Genomic DNA, 18819 nt, shown 5'->3' on the forward strand with positions numbered 1-18819 from the left:
GATAAAATCCAAACCAAATTCAAACGTGTGCACCCACTTCCCTTTTTTTAAAGTAATTAAAGATGCTGTACAATGATGAGTGTCTGTAAACTTCTGACCACACATGTCATTTAACTGCTAATAGTACAAAAAACAGCATGCAGAGTAGTATTAATCTCCTTTTAGCAAATAAACCCCAAAGAAACAAAAAACAAATATTCATATTCACCAAAATCGTAATCTATTCCTTTAATTTGTTCACATTTTAACAGACAATAGTGGCAAACCTCCCTCTCTAAGGCTGCGAAAGAGCTTTTGTTTAATGGCTACATGTCATGAAATGATAAAAACAAGACTTTAAATACAATTCCCTCTCAATATTCAAGCATATAATTAAATACCACATTGAGGCTTTTGTTTAGCCCAAATGACCTTCCTGCTTCATTGACTTTCACTTTACACAACCACAACAGATCAGTGTGGATATGGCAGAGAGACAGCACAGCTCTCTCAGAGGGAGCCAATCTGCTTAGAAAGGCTCTTCTTTCCCATTAGGCCTGCTAGATATGAATAGAGTCTTCCCATAATATTTCATTAGCCAAAGCCTAGCGACAGGGAATAAAGGAGAGGGATATCTCACTGAGGTGCTGGGTATGAGAGGAAAATGCAATACACAATGTCCTAGATTCAAAACCCCTAAGCTCTGTTTTTGTTGTGTTCAATTCATGTGGGTCATTTTGCATAGGTTTGGAAAAATGTTATAATCACAGCTCTCTGGAAGAATCGGCATTAAATTGATTTAAGTGGCGTATACTCTGCTGTAGTGAGCAGTAATAAGTCAAAGAAGTTATAAAACACATCATCCTGCGGCGCTAGCTAGGGCAGAGAGGACACTGGGGGGGTGGAGCAAAAGATGTGCACTCCGAGGCATCATTAAAGGGAAGCCAAGGTCAATACGTTCATGTAAAGAGGTGAATGTGGATGTGTTGTTTTGCAATCAAGCCCCGTGAACAAATGGCAGTGAGCACACAGAAACACATCGAGGTTAGTATTTTGCTTTTGCTGCACCGAAGGGTTTTATGGATGTTTCACTGCAGGGCAAACACTCATGGACACGTGGAATAGGTTTTGATATAAGGGAAAAACATCTGAGTTTTTTCCATCAAGGTGGAGGCACGTTTACAGATTCAGCTGGTTGTTGCTTCGTCAACACGATTACAAGGTTGAGAGGTTGGGCATCTGTTAAAGAACAGCCCATTAGGTTTTGGTATGGATCCCCATCACTTTCGTTAAAGTAGAGAGATAGGCCACTGGCCTTGGTAGAGGACTTCTTTCCTCTCTGTCAGCAAGGTTATGCAAAAAGTGCAGAACAAAGTGCATGAAACTTGGACGCACAGTGGAGAGCTGGAGTTTACAGAAGGAACTCATTACATATAAATGCAGATTTAGACACTGACCTTAGCACAGACTCTGCTCTTCTAGTCTGAGTCTTACCTATTTTTCAGTATCAGAGAAGTTTTACACCAAGCGTGCAATTCAAAATAAGTGGTTCCTGAAAATTCCATGGGTGACGTTTTGGGTCTTCTTCCAGAACTTAACAAAGTTTTGACACATTCGACTTTCTGTAGTCACAGTTTGAAGATGTCCCCTGAACGCCTCACATGCAAACAGTCATTGTGAAGGCATGCATACAGATAACGCTGGTGGCCTAATAGCTATAAGGTGGGTGTGTGTGTGTGTCACTGCAACTGAATAAAAAACACATGCTATTAAAAGTAAAAGCTAATGGTAACCAAGGCAGCTGTGTTCAATCCCAAACTTTGATTTAAGGCCTATTAACCATTTAAATAATAATAATAATATCATAATATTTTGTTAGCATTTGTTTCAAATACCAATAAGTTAGAATCAATAAGCGATACATCTGCATGTTTCTCTCCTCAAGCACTACCATCATCATAAACTAAGTGTGACCAGTAAGTTCTTCAGCCATAAAGAGCAAAAGCCTTTATTTAAATATGGCTGATCTTCTCTTCAAAGTGATGTCATAGTCCACCTCTGTGCCACTGCCAGTGTTTTTTGAAAGCTCTCTGGAAGTCCCGTTCCAGACTAATTGCACTTGTGTATCTGCAATGTGTGCTGGATCCCCTACACTGTCCCGAAACAGCATGAGGTTGGAAGAAGAGTAATTTAGAGAGTATCCTTTGTAGTTACTGACAACTGTGTTCATGTTTCATATTAAAAAAAACACCAGAATTTTCAGTGTGCTGAGAGCAGGTGCACAATGGCACGATCCAGTTGTTTGTGTCCTCAGACCCCACAGAAGGCAAAATTTTTGCGTTGACAGTTTGACTCTGGGATGAATTCACAGTGCCAAGCCCAGTAAAAAAGACATTAATATGTTTGGACACGGACACTGAAGACGCTTCCTCTGTAAGCTGTTTGGACCTGGTTCAAAGCCACAAATTTGAGGTCATATTAAAATTGTGGTAATTCGGGGAATTATCTAAAAACAGTCAGGCGTGGTTTTTGCTATTACAGGGTGGAGTTAATTCAGGGGAATTAAGCTGTAAAGTTATCATTATATCCCACTATATTCTCATTTTATAGGTTGTCCAATCTTGAAAAAAACTGATCAAAATACAAAGTATGTGCGCATGTATCCATGTGTACCCACTGCTCACCTGCAATCATGTCGTCCACAGTGCTCATCTTCAGCAACACCTGCTGGATGAGGCCAACCTCGGTGCTGGTCTGCAGGTTGCGCACACTCTTGCGGAGTATGGCTGTGAACATGCTCCAGATCTCCGCCTGGCACGTCACCTCGCAGTGGGAAAGCAGCTCCACCATGCAGCCGATGCTCTCTGCCTCCTGGATGATGAAGTTCATCTCCAGGTCAAACTCGCCGCCCACCAGCTTTAGGAGAAGAAGTGGGAAGGGGGAGAAGGGGGAGGGTTTGGGAAGGGAACAGACGTAGAGCAGGAATTGGGGGGGAGGGTGGAGAGAGAGAACAAGAAGAGTGAATGATTTAGTGTAGCATTTAACCTTATGTCTGAAGGAGAGGTAAGCCTGGCATCTGATGGATGCTGATTGTGGTTGGGAAAGCATCTCTTCTGCCCGGGGCCTCATATGCTGCAACAAATAAACGTCCTTCATGTGAGCACACACACACACACACACACACACACACACAGATCGTCCTTCCTCTCCTTCCTCCAATTACTCTCAGAATACAGCAGGCATAAATATGCCCCTCTCTACCACCTCAGATGCACAACACCAATTGAACACATACAAAGTTAACGCACATGTCAGTCCCTCTCCTCTCTGATGGCATTAGTGTGAGGAGACTGCACTTTAAAAACTAAATGCAAATGATTTTCCGTCTCTTAATGGCTGGCAACTATAATTACTTGGGTAAGTACAGCAACAACACGCTAGCACATTAACTAACACGCCACATGAACACAGCCATACCCACACAGTTCACCCTCAGCACGCTACGCTATCCAGGAAACGGTAGCCATAGCAACCAGCAAGCTATGAGAACACCACAGGGGTTATTAAATCAGATGGAAAAGAAACATGCAATAGATTATCAGAAGCTAGCAAGACAGCAAACAGGATAAACATTATGACTATTGTGGTGTTTACACGGCATGAGAGAATAAAACTAATCGATAAATCAAGGAGAGTCGGTCTGTTTCACAATGTGATTAAACTGGAGGGGCAGCAGGGCTGTGGTGTGCTGTCTGCAGTCAGGAGCGGGAAGACGCAGATAATGCTGGTGCTGTTCAATAAAGGGTTTATTTTCAATAATTCATTCTGCATGTGGTTAAACGACCCTTAAGCAAAAACTATTACAAGCTCAGCGGGGAATGTAAAGTTATACTCTGCGCACTCTTGCTATCTTTAAGAGATGATCACATAGCAATTTACAAACTGTGTTGTTTTTGGATCACTGTTAAAAAAAAAATAAGTTTCACACACTTAGCTTCAAAATGAAACTTTTAAAGAACAAATACACAATAATATTCATCTGAAAAATCAACAAATCTGTATTCGACAGCAGCTAAACACATCCCGGATTAATCAATACACCTTGTGAGACATTTAGATTCACTTCATTGTGTCCAGCACTGTTTTCCACCAAGAGTCTTCCTGGCAATTGTCTAAAACAAAAGGCAATCGTTTGTGTTCACTGACAAATAATACACCTCCTGTTGCAGATGAACCAAATGTTCTCAGCAAGAGAACTTATAGAGGATAGAGCAGATTATTGAAATGAAGGAATTAAATGCGTCTGGTTATTCCGGAGCATTCCCGGAGTTACTGCCGATGTGTTCATCGTAGTGTGTATGTGTGTGAATCTTAGCTCGAAAGCACTTAGATAGAAATGTGCGTGTGAATGGGTGACTCATACAAGTTGTATAGAGCGTTCTGAGTGCTCATGTAGAGTAGAAAAGCACTATGGAAGAACCAGTCCATTTACCTTAAAGCTGTTTATGAACAGCTCATCTTTGCCTCATTTGCTGCATATGAAACTTTATGTTTCAGCCTGTTACAGATAGCACATCTCTGTCCCTGGTATGAGCATCATAACCGCAGGGATGATGAGGGTTGAGCAATAAGTTAATTAACCTACTAGAATTTTAAAAAAATAATTAATTGATTATCAAAGACAAGAAAACAATTCTGTTGGTAGAAGGGCTAACAAATAATCCAAGGACACAGAAGGGGAACTGAAGTTGTTGTAGTCACCACAATGTTGGTTCAACTTTCATTTTCATCATCAAAATGTTTGGTCGGTTTGAATATTACACGTACAGACGCATGAATCGATCAGCTAGGGACCAGAATCAACCAATTTCTATAATTCTCGGGCCTCATCTGTGACTGGCCAATCTCACATGTGCCCGATTACAAGCCAGTCTATTTCATGCGTGCATAGCAGCACAACCAAACACACACACACACAAACACACACACACAGCCTAATGCTAACATGTCGTTAGCATGGTGGAAGCATCTCAGTGTGAGTAAAAACACAAACCTTTCCAAAACCCAATCAGACTCTTAACAGACCAAACCGAACTTGGATATTTTAAAGAAAAAAAACAACAAAGGAAAAGTGGCTAACGCTAAAGCTATCCAGAGCCTCGGTATGAGCAAAAGCTGAGCAAGAGGAAAATTATAGAGACAAGGGGAAAAAGTGCAAAGGGTCGATATCCTATTATCTGCTGACTTTATAAAAATACTGGAAAAATAATGCAAGTATCTGACATTTATTTTGTTATATAAATCTATTACCACTGCCTTTTTTCGGTAGGGTAAGCAAGAGACGATCCTACACTTAATGATTGATTTTATAATGAAAATAACATTTTACCATGAAGAAAAGTTTATTTTTGTCTGCTTATGCTGTCAGTTGTAGTTACAAAGCAAATAAGAATTGGGAAAAATAAATCAGTATCAGTGGATCTCATTTAGGCACACCAAGAAAACTTCAGAGCTTTTATAATTACAAGCAACTTTGCAAACAAGCATAGTCTTTGATTATGTCATCCTACTTTCCTACCTGTATAAATGTCATACCCAGCAATGTAAGCTCACCCTATGCTGGAATACCAATAAACACTCCACTACAGCAAACTTTAACACAGACAGGAGAAATGTGTGGGAAGAGAGCAGAGGAGTGACATGTAGTAAAAGACCAGCTGCTGGGGAATGGAACAAGGGACACGCTGCTGTCACCATTTATTAGTGCACAGATGTTTTGCTACCTAAACTGACAAAATCTGAGCAAGTACGCTTCAGTTTAACAGCCAGTAGTTACAGCACTGCAAAAGACTGTTATTAGAAAAAATAATAATAGTTGAAAGTCAAAATTTAGAAAACCTGACTTATGAATACATTTCAAACAAACAAACATCAAACAATGAACACTAATGTAACCCATTTGTCACCGAAGCTCCTGCAAACCTGGCTTTGATCTCACTTTAAAGAAAAATGACGCTGCCATATATAATATTGACATAAAAAAGGTGCGGCAATCATTAGCAACACCAACATTTGTCATGTGCTGCCCCATCCAATGACTTTCTGTGAGTCTCAGGCTCACAGAACTATAAGATTAAAGGTTGGTCCTTATCCATAATATCCATCATGCTTCTTTTCCCTTCCTTTTACAGACCTGCACCTTTTTCAATTCTTCAACACTTCCAAGTGTACAATCAGCATGTTACTTGCTCTTACCTCCCTCTCATTCCTGCCTCTTTCTTATTCTTCCCTATGTCTCTCCTCCCCCCTTTCAGTGACAAGAATTGATCCGCTGCACTCCGTGAATGCACAGATTAGAGTGGACCCCTGAATGAGGTATGGAATAAAAAGAGGAAGAATTAACTCATCCCACATTGAATTTCCCCTTCTCCTCTGAGGTTCCCAATTACAGAGCTCACTGGGGACCACTGTGTTGTATTACATCTATACAGCCTGTCCGTCTGAAGACACTCAGTATTACATGTAATAGAGGCTTAAGGGGGGGAGGCGGCGTAATTATTTTTTTCTGCAGAAACCTGCTCACGGATACGGAGCAACTTGAACAGAGAAACGCATACATCCCCGGGCCAAACCTACATGTGTACAGCACAAGAATCTCGCTGTGCATACTGCTTCCCACCCGTGTGAGGAAGATCACACCAAGATGAGAGGGGTGATGCAAACGACTGCAACGAATTGAGTCTCGTGACAAACAATAAGGAGGGGGGAAAGCGCGAGTGCAGAAAGCGCAGTGGGAGAAATAGAAGTGTCTGAATAATTATTATTATGTCTGCTCTACCAGAAACAACATCTGGGGGAAAGAAAAGAAAAACAACAACCTGGATGACACCGCCAAAAACCGCCTGAACCTCAAAACGTAAAAAGGAAGGAAAGTCAGACTGAAAAAGACTTCTTCAGTATAAAAATGTTCCAGTCAAAATTAATGTTCTCCATTTCATGAGACTTCAATAAAAGTGATAGATGCCTGAGTCCATTATTTGCTGGAATGGGGTTTTTAATTGATGTATAAATAAACACGCCACCTAAATAGCAATAAGGCTCATCACAAACAGCCTGAGCACACTCGAGCGCACTCAAGCACCATCACCGCCTCCATCGTGCACAGCCACAAAAGATTCCCAATTAGTTTTATGAGGGAACATGATTCTTTTGCATAAAGACTCGTAACCTTCAATCTTTCTTTTCACCCCCGGTCCACGTGTCTACAGTGTCGGTTCCCACCCATAACGACAATGCCCTCACAAATCAATGAGCACGCACAAGAGGCCTTTACTACCCACCCTGGTGGGTAAAAGACACAAACCAGGGAGGGAGCCACATTGCTCCTCATGCATCACGATAAACAGGCATGGCAGTGCCACCCACTCGCTGACCTCACCGTCTTCCTGGCAACTGCTAGAAGACGTTTGCGTTGGCTCCATTACGGCAACGATTGCTCCCAGAGCACGCCGTCCAGGGCTGGATGTTCCATTCACATGCACGCACGCACGCACATACACAGAAAAAGAGAGCAAGGCAACCAGCTAGAGTTCACATTTGACAGGTAAACACTGGAATGCATATGAACAGAAGCCTACTTGTTATATGCCTACACTGTAGAGTACACTCTTCTGATCACTGAGCATGTGCTGTTTAACCTTGAAACATACTCAGCAGCAGTCTGAAATGTAAGAATATCTCCCACAGGGCTCATGACTGATGAGTAATCTCCTTATATTGTGGTGTATTTATGGGCTTGAGAAGTGTTTGTCTGCCAGACACCACTCGTTCTCACTTTTTCACTCTGTGACTGAGGTGATTATAAAAGTCAGTTATTCCTGCAATGTACCAGCTCTATAATTGTTCACTTATGTGTTGCCGTTTCACCCCCCCACCGCCCGAAACCACGCCCGTTCTCCCATTTCTATTGCTGTACTGTTTGGCCTTGCAGCACTGCTCATTCAGACCCCAACGGGAGCTGGCACTGGGAGCTTGGCATCATCCGTACTGTGTCAGGGAAGTGGGAGTTTCAAGAAGGCTGGGGTGGGGGTGGAGGGTGCCAGGACCGTCACACCACAAAGGGCTTATACGGGCAGGCTCCTTGGCCAGCCAAAACCAGCTCTCATAAGAGCTCGGTAAAACAAACAGTCCCTCTGTCCCTCCGAGCGGTTCTCGCCAGCAACACTGCTCACAGATAATCCAGAGCAGCTCCAAGGGTCATCGGCATTTTCAAGCTAAGACAGGTCAGAATTTCAAAAGCTTTAAGTAATAAAATAAATGACACCCTGGGGGCCCAGTATTGTTCATATTAAATGAGTTTAACATAATCAGGCCTTAAAGGGACACTTAACAGTATGAAGCCATTAATAATGTCGTTATCATTGAGTAACCAACTTAAATTGTGAAAAATAAACATTTTGTTATCTTAACGGCAATTATCTGGATGTTTTTGGCTACGATCTACTCATTTCTTGGACTACACAAGCTTTTGAGTCTCTTCCATCCATCCATCCATCCATTTTCATCCGCTTTGTCCGGGGCCGGGTCGCGGGGGCAGCAGCCTAAGCAAAGAGGCCCAGACCTCCCTCTCCCCAGCCACCTCCTCCAGCTTATCCGGGGGAATACCAAGGCGTTCCCAGGCCAGCCGAGAGATATAATCTCTCCAGCGTGTCCTGGGTCTGCCCCGGGGCCTCCTCCCGGTGGGACATGCCTGGAACACCTCACCCAGGAGGCGCCCAGGGGGCATCCTTGTCAGATGCCCGAACCACCTCAGCTGGCTCCTTTCGATGTGGAGCAGCAGCTGCTCTACTCTGAGCCCCTCCCGGATGGCCGAACTTCTCACCCTATCTCTAAGGGAGAGGCCAGCCACCCTTCGGAGGAAGCTCATTTCTGCCGCTTGTATCCGCGATCTCGTTCTTTCGGTCACTACCCACAGCTCGTGGCCATAGGTGAGGGTAGGGACGTAGATCGACCGGTAAATTGAGAGCTTCGCTTTTACACTCAGCTCCCTCTTCACCACGACGGACCGGTGCAGCGTCCGCATTACTGCAGCTGCAGCCCCAATCCGTCTGTCGATCTCCGGCTCCCTTCTCCCATCACTCGCGAACAAGACCCCGAGATACTTGAACTCCTCCACTTGGGGCAGGAACTCATCCCCGACCCGGAGTGGGCACTCCACCCTTTTCCGGCTGAGAACCATGGCCTCAGATTTGGAGGTGCTGATCCTCATTCCCGCTGCTTCACACTCGGCTGCGAACCGCTCCAGTGCGAGCTGGAGGCCCTCACCCGATGAAGCCAACAGAACCACATCATCTGCAAAAATCAGAGATGAGATTCTGAGGCCACCAAAGCGAAAGCCCTCCGCCACTTGGCTGCGCCTAGAAATTCTGTCCATAAAAATTATGAACAGAACCGGAGACAAAGGGCAGCCCTGGCGGAGCCCATCACCCACCGGGAACGAGTCTCTTAATCAGCGATATTACCTGCTAGCAGTCGCTCAATGTCATTCTGAGGTGCAGCTCATTTGACCAATGTGTAACTTTGGTGCCTTTTGAGAACAAATCACACTTTCCTATTTATAATAGTAAAAAATGAAACGTTACGCTGTATAAGTTTGGTCATTTTTATGGAGAGAAAATCATTACAGAGAGAATTTGTGGCTGTGTCTGTGAATCAACTGTATTCCTTGTAGATGCCACTCCTGCAGTCACTGATGTCATTGCTTCCAGGAATTTCGAGGCATCTTGGTAGTGCCAGATTTTGGCGGAGACATGTGAAATCAGCGGTGAATCACATGGGTCTGAGTCCGCCCCAGACCATTTTCCTGAATTTCCTACTCTCCTTGCCTGTTAACTCTCTCTGCAGTGTCCAATATGATGAAGGCCAAAAATAAAAATGAAAGTTTTTAAGGTTTTGTGTAAATGAAAATGAAACTTATGAGTAATCTAATGCAATGAAAGCAATTCATAAAATGCCCTGTTCTATTCAAGTGTCCTTGTAATGGGGAAATTATTCATCGGCAGCTTTTGACTGCTCATCTCCACACAGAGAGTATTTACTGCCAGATGGGGGCAGTATAGAAAATATGTGGTACAACCTCTTTCCGGGCTAGTCTTATCAGTCTGTCAGCCAGCCATGAAGAAGAATGAATAATGAATAACAATCATAACAAAGAGCTGAAGTGAGACCAAGTGTTAAAAACAATGATAAATATCTGCTGTAGCCACTGTCTGCACTTTTCTTACTGCATTTTTTTTTAATCCTTGATGGTTTTTTCTTCGTGTCTCTGCCATTCTCTGTGAAACCTGCTGTCACATCCATTTTCAAGCCCACCTGTCAACCAATCAACATTCGACTGACCCACAGTGTCATCCACGTCAAGCAAAGTGCAGTTGGGATTTTGGATGACTGCATGGGAGCACGTTTGTGTTGGTTGAAAACCGCTTTCCGTGGGCTCGCTGTAGGCAAGAACTTGCACACGAATCGCGGCATAAATTAAGGATAAGACATAACAACGACACAGGAAACACATTTCTCGCCACTCTTAAACGAAAGCACCATTCAGGCATTAGTGATCTGACTTCTTCTGCCTCTGCTTATTCTTAGCTTGACATGAAAAGGTCTTGACGTGACATGAAGACAATAGCTATCTTACCACACGCCATTTTTTTTGTTAATGATTGTGCTTCATCATTTATAAGCACCTATTTACCGTTAATTTTTTTGTTACTTTCTAGTTCGTTTACAAATCCTTTTAATTAAAATTCTTATTTTATCACCTTAATTTAAGCCTTTAAACACAGCTATTCTGAGCATTAACTGAATGTGAAAATTCATCTCAGTAATTATTATTTAATCGAAAACAATCTCTCACAGACCCACCGCAGCCCATTATGTAGTGCTGTGATGGCACATCAAACAAGCGATTATGCTGGCTGATTACTACGACTGACTGTTGAATATTGGATAACTATCAAGGCCAAACCTGGCAAAAGAGGCACCTGTTGCTCATTATGGCTGTCAGAGAGATGACAGGTCAGGGAGGTGAGTGGACGGTCAATAGCCACCTCTTCTGCTTCTGCACATTCAATTGAGCCTTTGGAAATGGCATCATCAATATGCAACTTCAAAGCCCCCGGGAGTGTGCTGGAGAGGTGCGGCCATGTGTACGTGTGTGTTTATTTGGCGTGTGTGAGAGTGCGCGCATGTGTGAGTCATTACTCATTTGTGTCCCCTGAGTGAGTCGTGGCCATTCAAGCCCTTTGTGTGCAGAGTGAGAGGAGACGAGAGGCCCATCTAGACATGAGATCACAGATTATACACTTAACGCTTCGCCAAGAGGGCTCAACAGAGCGCAGGAGAGCAAAATTGAAGGAGAGCGAGGAAAAAAAGGGAAAAAAAAGGGGGAATCAGAGAGGGAGATGATGAGAGAAAAACAAACAACAGAGTGAATGGTGTGAACTGCAAAGGGGCAAGAGGAAGCGGCTTGCACTGAAGGGAAACAGTGATGAGAAAGAGTGCGTTTGTGAGAGCGAACGGGCGAGATGGAGCGAAAAAGAAAATGAGGGCGAGACAGCGGCCGAATGCTATTGTGCTTTTCTTATCAGGCCGGCAGAGCGATTTTATTGCCCGCAGCTTTACAATGAGCAGTTGAGGGTTTAGTGCTCCAGTGATGACCATAGCAAATCTCTGCAAAGATATGGATTACACTAGGGCTAAACTGGCCACTAAACACTCAATAATCCACATTCTGTATCCTGCATGACCTCATTTTCTGGAAAACTGCATTGATAAGAGCCTCAGTTAATTTTATCACTAGCGCAGATTCACAGGATAAACTTCTTCTTAATCTTGTTTTTTTATACCTTTAGGTTGAAAATATATGAGGGGCCCAACGGTGGTTGGAGGAGACAGGCATATTTCCAACAACATATTCTAAAAAAAAGTTGATTAATGGATTGCACTATGAGAGAGAATGAGATTTGATTAATTCTATAAGTGATTAACTACTAATGGTAGTGTTTTGGATATGTAATCAGACAACCCAGCAGGATGAATACGATGTATTATTTTGAAGCTCTGTGAACCAACAGTGTGATATAAAATGTAATATTTTTTTTAAAAAGGGGGTTATTTTTTGAAAAATATATAGCTAACCAGGACCAATACAGTCAAATAGAATAAACAAAAATATAATTAATGTGTAAACAATCAAAATAAATGGCAAAAAAAATGATAGTTGGCATTTTAATCCAGTTTCAGCTGCAACAGGATCCAGCCTCCTCCACCCCCCCACCCCCACCCCCCAGAGAAAACAGCATGATAAAAAGTAGAAGAAGAAGAAAGAAAAGAGGATGAGATGTTGAAATAAAAAGGGCAATGCATGTGTCTCTCCCTCTTCCTCTGTGATTGTGATTAACAATGACATGTTGACTGACTGGAGCCTCTAGACACATAGGGAGGAGGGGATAGCCTCCAAGACTGCATTTCCCATGGGCCTTTGTAACAGCGTCTGCACAGATGGCAGATGGGATGAGAAACTCATGAAGCCTCATTCAAAACAACAATCACACAATCACACAGTCAGCACACACACACGTACACGCACACACACCCAGTGAGTCAGCAAAATAAACATGATCAGCCATGAGTGTGTGGAATATCTAAAGGCTGTTATGCATAAAGTGTAGGGCTTTCACTTCAAGCTTTGGAGTGCGATGAAGAGAGAGAAGTGAAGATAACTGCAGAAATGTCAGACACACGCACACACCAGATACTGCAAGAATTACATAAATCCACACTAGGGGGGTGGATATATGGGTGGTTTGGACCAGTAAAAACTGGTGAGGTCACCCTGTGATCAGCGTAGCTATTTTTAAGGTCACAAATATAAAAAGAAAAAAAAAATCAAAGACGCAGGCATGTGGGATGAGTCGGAGATGCAGGACAAAAACAAAAGAGTGGCAGTAAAGCCTGTGCAAAGAAATGAAGATGACAGCATTCGCCAAAACCAGACGATAAGTTGACGGCATGAAAATCTGCCATAACTACACAAACTGGTACTGTACACTAAGCGGATGTGCAGTATTTATACTTATATACTTAAAGTTCACCACATCAGTTGTGACTGAAATAACTACTTAAAGGACTGCCAAGCCACAGCCATTAATGGGCCTGAAACAATGAATCCTACTGACATGATTCCCTTCCTCTCCCTCCGTCCAGGCTGACAGGTGCACTTTCGGTTTTGGACTGTAATGCTTTAAAAGCTTCTAGACAGCTTGACTCATAAACGTTCCCATTTTTCTAAGGAGGAAATAACTTTGATCGTCTATAACTGATTTTAAGAGTCAGATTTTTTTTATTTTCTTGAACAGTTTACGGAAATTTAGTCTGCATATGAATGAGAATGACGGATGCAGGATTTCTAAGACCCCAAACTCTTTTTACTTTAAGATTTTTATTTATCAGCATTTATTGGCAAATAGCCAATATGGACCGATATGTCAGCTGGGCCAATATATATCTATTGGTCAAGTTCTAATGAAAATAAAGCATAACCAAAATTTTAGGTATGGGAAGCTTTCTGGTTCCTTTTGCATTCTGTTTGTAGTCCTGTAATCCATGCAGGTAAACAGTGCGTGTTAATATGCTAACCTGAAAATGGTGATGGACAGAGAAATAAAAATGTGTGGTAGACATCACTATGGACGTACTGCTACTAGGCATGGTATAGTATATCCTCACATAGACTCAACACTCTCATTTTATAAATAAATAAATAAACAAAAAAACTACAGCATCTCTTTAGGAGCTGACACAAAATGACATGTTTTCAACCAGCCACTCAAAAACTGCATTGAAGCTAATGTGGCAACAGAGCACCATCTTTCATCTTCCACCAATACATGTGAGTATACATCTATAAGAAAACAACAAAAAGCATCGGGGAGCTTTAAACATCTCATAGAACTTGCCACACAAAATGCACTTTCTTAATACGCACTTTGCGTTTTCCCCGAAGAAGAGTGCAGATGGCCGTTTATTACAAGCTGATACGTCAGCCACATACAGCAGCTCCATGCAGCAACATCAACACTGTTCTCATCCCTCTCACTTTTTTTCCTCTCACACATAAGCCATCCAATCACAGGTCTGACACACAGAAAACTGGAGAAAATAAACTGGGCTTAACGTCTGATTGAGAGTGCTTATCCGACGCGCTTATCTTGGGCCAGGGCTTGTAAGATTTCATGTTTCCCCAAACGATTTGCTCGTTTCTCACTTATCATGTTTCCCACTTGTAGTAGTAAACACGGGCCACATTTGGTTTGAATAAGGCAAATACGAATGTATTTATAGGCGTGTTTTTTTGTGTGTGTTGCATTAATGTATGCAATAACTTTGAGCCATAATGCACCAAATTAAAAATTAGGTATTCAGTCCTTGTACCATTTCAGGACTTAATTTGGGTAAAGCCCTGTATGCATAAATATTTAGGCCCATGGGCAAAGAAGGCTTGTTTCCCATCAGTTAGTGTAATCCTGTCAAGGGTGCTGTGTGGGTAAGGTGACGAATTCCAATCAAGCATGTGCTGCCTCCAATTAAGCAAATAAGTGAAAGCTCTACATTTGCATTACATAAAAAAGAAATGCATTTAAAAAAAACAAAACAACTGCATTTTGGTTCTCAGTGCCAGGAGCTGTACCCTGGGCACGTTTTCCACAAAAATAAGCATAAATGTGCGTCTGTACATGCATCAAAGAGAAGCAAAGCTATTGAGCACTCCCATGTACCGGCTTGTCTGTTTCTATTAGCACCGCCAGCAACCAAAGAGGGAGAGCTGCATAAAAGAGGAGTGAGAAAAGGCAAGATAAGACAGTAATACCTGCTGAGATGTGTTTCTTATGACAGCCACTACAAAGTCTCCAGTTCGCTGCAGACCAGTTCAGTGTGCCTTTTCCCGCTTCCTGACTCAAACCTTATCAAGTGCTAGCTTAAAACATACTGTGCACACACGCAGACAAGTGAGCGCAAACACTCGGACGCCGCTGTTAAAGTCGGCCAAAGCCAGCACACATACTCAGCATTCACAGGGCTAAAGGCCTTTAAACAATTCATTGCAAAATGTCTTGTAGGTCTTAGTCATTCGCACTCTCGCTTGATTCGTCACCAACACACAGCAGTAGCAGCAATTCACATGAATGACAGCATGAGTAAACACAAAGAAAAGAGAAAAGAGAGAGAGAAGGGAGGAGATAACTGGAAGAGAACTGCAGGGATGCGGAGAGTCTTCCCAAAATAATCCAATAATAATGAGCCACCATTTCATTAGCATTTGAGTAGCTTGTAAAAGAAAAAAAAAGATTTTTCAGAAGTCTGTTTACTGGAGCAGAAGTGAAGGGAAAAAGAGCTTTTAACAGAAGAAGAGATCAAGAGTGGAAAGGGAGATGGAAATAAAGTGAGGTCAGATGTCACCAACAGGGCAGAAAGGAAAAACTGCAGAAAGAGTAACAGTGTGAATGTTTGCTTGGGGGAAATGACAGATAAAGAGAGACGACGGACAGATACAGCGGACTCTTTTCAGCACAGCGGACAGCTCCTGCTCTCTCTGCTGACAGATACACTGACTAAGAGAAGCTGCATTGGAAATCCTTCATTTGGGCGGAAAAAGTCATTGACAAACAGCTGAAGCTGCAACTGCACTAATTGCTGTATTAATACCACCAGGATCTTTTCAAGGTCTAAGAGTGCGTGGCGGCAAAATACGACCAAAGATGCGAAAGCCCCGCTCTTTGCAGGAGCCCCCGCAGCAGAGCAGAGCCATACTCAGCACGGCTGATATTATATTCAGGGGGAAAAAAATCCAGGTCAGAAAGATGTGCACGTACGCACACACACACTGCAGGGATTGGAGGATTGCAGCCAAGTGATCGCAAAGCTGACTTCATCCAACTGCAGTTTAAAATGTCTGCCACCTGATTGGCTAAAGAGGCTTAGTAACGGATCTTGCAATAAGCCTTGTCACATGCTATTGGGTAACAAACAAAAACAAAACAAAAAAAAACTTTTTTTTGCTCATTCGTGTTATAGATCACGCCCTGATACTCTTTCACAAACACATTATTAAAAACCACGTTTCCGATTCAAAAAGCTATAAAAACATCACACTGAAATGATGCAGTACTGAGTAGTAAGTATAGCAGTAACAGTAGCTCAGACTTTTGATTAAAGTTAGGCACAGCTCGTTTGGCTGTTTATCAGTGGGATCTTTAAAAAATGCTTTTTTAAGTTTATGTAATAAATTTGAAGATTAGGAAAGCCTGAGCGCCAATGAAAGTTTGAGATTTTTGGATTTTCTTCCAATAAAAGCCTGCTGCATGGTGCTACTTTTTTAATTTATTTATTTTAGCCAGGGAATTAAAAAAAGGAGTTGGATATATAAAATTAAAATGCATGTGCATCCCCTACATAAAACCATTTATCATAGAAATCTGAAAGCATGTGCTTGAGACTGACAGCGCTGAACTGCTAGAACCGTGCCTCTCAGCTAAAATAATAAGCCGATGCACTTTCTCATGAATAAATTTACATCTTTCTTTATACAACACAATTCAGTCGATGGCCTTTTCAGTTCAGTTTGCTCTTGTTGTTCGGTTGATCCCTTTCATCTAGTGTTAACTGGGTCCTGGACCCAGGAATAAATAAGTAGGACGCAAAGAAAAAATAAAAAAGTGGTATAGTCATATCGTGCTATTGTTGGGTGCGGCAGCCACCCTCAGCAACATATCCTTTCTACAAAGACGTGTATAAAGTCAAACAGCTGCACTTTAAATCTATAGTGTAGTCGTCTCTAACCATTTGCTTGGCAAGTGGCAGGTTGCTCGTTCGATTCCAGCCATAGACGCAAATCCTTTTGGGATTGTGTCAGAAAGGGCATCTGGAGTAAAAGCTCTGCCAAATCAAACACGCATCACCACCTGCTGTGGCAACCCCATGTGACAATGGAGCAGCCAATGACACTTTATTCTGTACTGAAGGAACTGACTATACAATTTTAATAACTTAGTGTGTGTCTTTCAAGCGTAGCCTCCAGAGTGGCGTCATCTGAGAAATTCGAGGTTCGTAGTCGTTCCGATTTCTTCTACGCTGGTTGTGTTTTTATTTACTTTTGTGATAAAGCTGCAAAACTGTGACACCATAAGGACTGCTCTCCACTTAATGCCACGAGAGAGGTGAAAAGCTTGTCATGTTCATAGAAAATATCAGATCAAGTATTTTAAGTGAACTGTAATCAAGAGGCAGCACCAGAATGTAAACTGACTTTTAAGCTAATCAAGTTAATGATGGCAATTAAGGCAATCGGCTGCCTTTTGAGCTGCTTGTTTTTGTAAAAGAAATGTTTTTTCACAGAATGGCAACAGCGTTAGCTTCATCATTTCTGGAAAGTACAGATCGATAAATCGTTAAATAAATATGCCAGAGTCACCACGTGCTGCACTTAGCTTTGCTCATTTAACACCTGAAACCAAAGGAATGAATGAACACGGGTGTAACTTCTTCATACACTCTGGAGACAACCTAAGAGCTGCAGTAAGGAAGCACTGCCTGGGCCTTTTACCAGAACACAACTTTTATGATTTATGTGTTAAGGCCAAAAAAATAAAAAATAAAATAAAATGCCTGGAAGTCACGAGTGGGAGAGCGAAAAAGTATCTAAAGTAGAAAGGCTCAAAGAGAGAAAAAATAGAAAGGGCCAAGGAGAGAAGTGAAATCAAGGACATGTTCTCACCGTGGGAAGGACTGCATCAAACAAATGAGAGATGCTGCTGAAGCCGGGTGAAGGCATTAGTTAAACCGTGAGGTGCTGAAGTGGAACTTTAAGGACCCTTCTTTCAGCATTTTTCTCCTCTTCCACTTGGAAACAGCAGATTCTGTCTAGGAACTGATGTAACTTAATTTCTCTTTTCAGTTTTTCCTCAAGACAGGAAGTAACAAGGGCATGCTTGTGCGTTATGTCATGGGAGCCTCAGAAGGAAGCACTCGAGGCTTGCGTTCTGTACTTTAACAAGGCCTTTCGCAACTTGTCTCCTGATTTCACTCAAAATGTGATAATTTCAAAGCTGAGAGGAAGTGAAGTCCTACAGGGCATCCAGCGTGTTGCTTACACCTCACTGGGTGTAAGTCACTATGTGCTCCTTGTTCTTTCTCAGCCTCCGCAAGGAATGATTGATCAGAGCAACTTGTTTGCAGTATGCAAGTAGTCTGGCGTTTTATATGTGCAAGTGTGTTTCTTCTTGGCTCCATATTCAGTTATGTGATGATTGCCTTTTTACGGAATGCGTTTGAGTGTGTGCGTCTTTGTGTGTCTGTGAGATGAGGCCGCTGTAGACTAGCTGATGTTAAGTTCAAAGATCACTAGATAAGACCCAGCAGACCTGCCTCGCATCAAGCTGGTGGCAATTCAGGATCGCTAATCTGTTTGCTTGGTTTGGTTTGTCGTGCATGCACTACATCAGATAGGATGTGTGCATGCACAGTGTGTGTGTGTGAGTACTCACACACAAACGCATGCCTCCGTGCATGTTCACCATCAGCTGAAACAATGGAGAGTACTGTTCCATTGAACCGCAGTTGATGGAGGATAAGAGCGGGAGCAAGCAGCTCCAGTGGGTCTCAGTAATCCATCATCATAAGACACAGTCAGGAATGACACACTCAAATGTGCGCGCACACAAAATACGGCTGAGGGGTTAGCGGACCATGATGTACTTTGCGTTATTGTACAAAAAAAAAAAGATC

At 42.5% G+C, this 18819-nt stretch overlaps 1 protein-coding gene across 3 annotated transcripts in view; it reads right to left on the reverse strand.

Moving 5' to 3' along the window:
- Positions 1-18819, reverse strand: part of nbeaa (neurobeachin a) — a 100892-nt gene that overhangs the window by 65944 nt on the left and 16129 nt on the right. For all 3 annotated transcript variants that reach the window (XM_085363838.1, XM_085363837.1, XM_085363836.1), the window contains exon 2: positions 2664-2895. In XM_085363838.1, the coding sequence (XP_085219964.1) occupies positions 2664-2895 (232 nt within the window). The remainder of the gene's footprint in view (positions 1-2663; positions 2896-18819) is intronic.

Source organism: Diplotaxodon limnothrissa, linkage group LG10 (assembly GCF_057381915.1).
Source record: "Diplotaxodon limnothrissa isolate DT_005_m linkage group LG10, D_limnothrissa_male_GT1.1, whole genome shotgun sequence".
In the NCBI taxonomy this organism is placed as follows: domain Eukaryota; kingdom Metazoa; phylum Chordata; class Actinopteri; order Cichliformes; family Cichlidae; genus Diplotaxodon; species Diplotaxodon limnothrissa.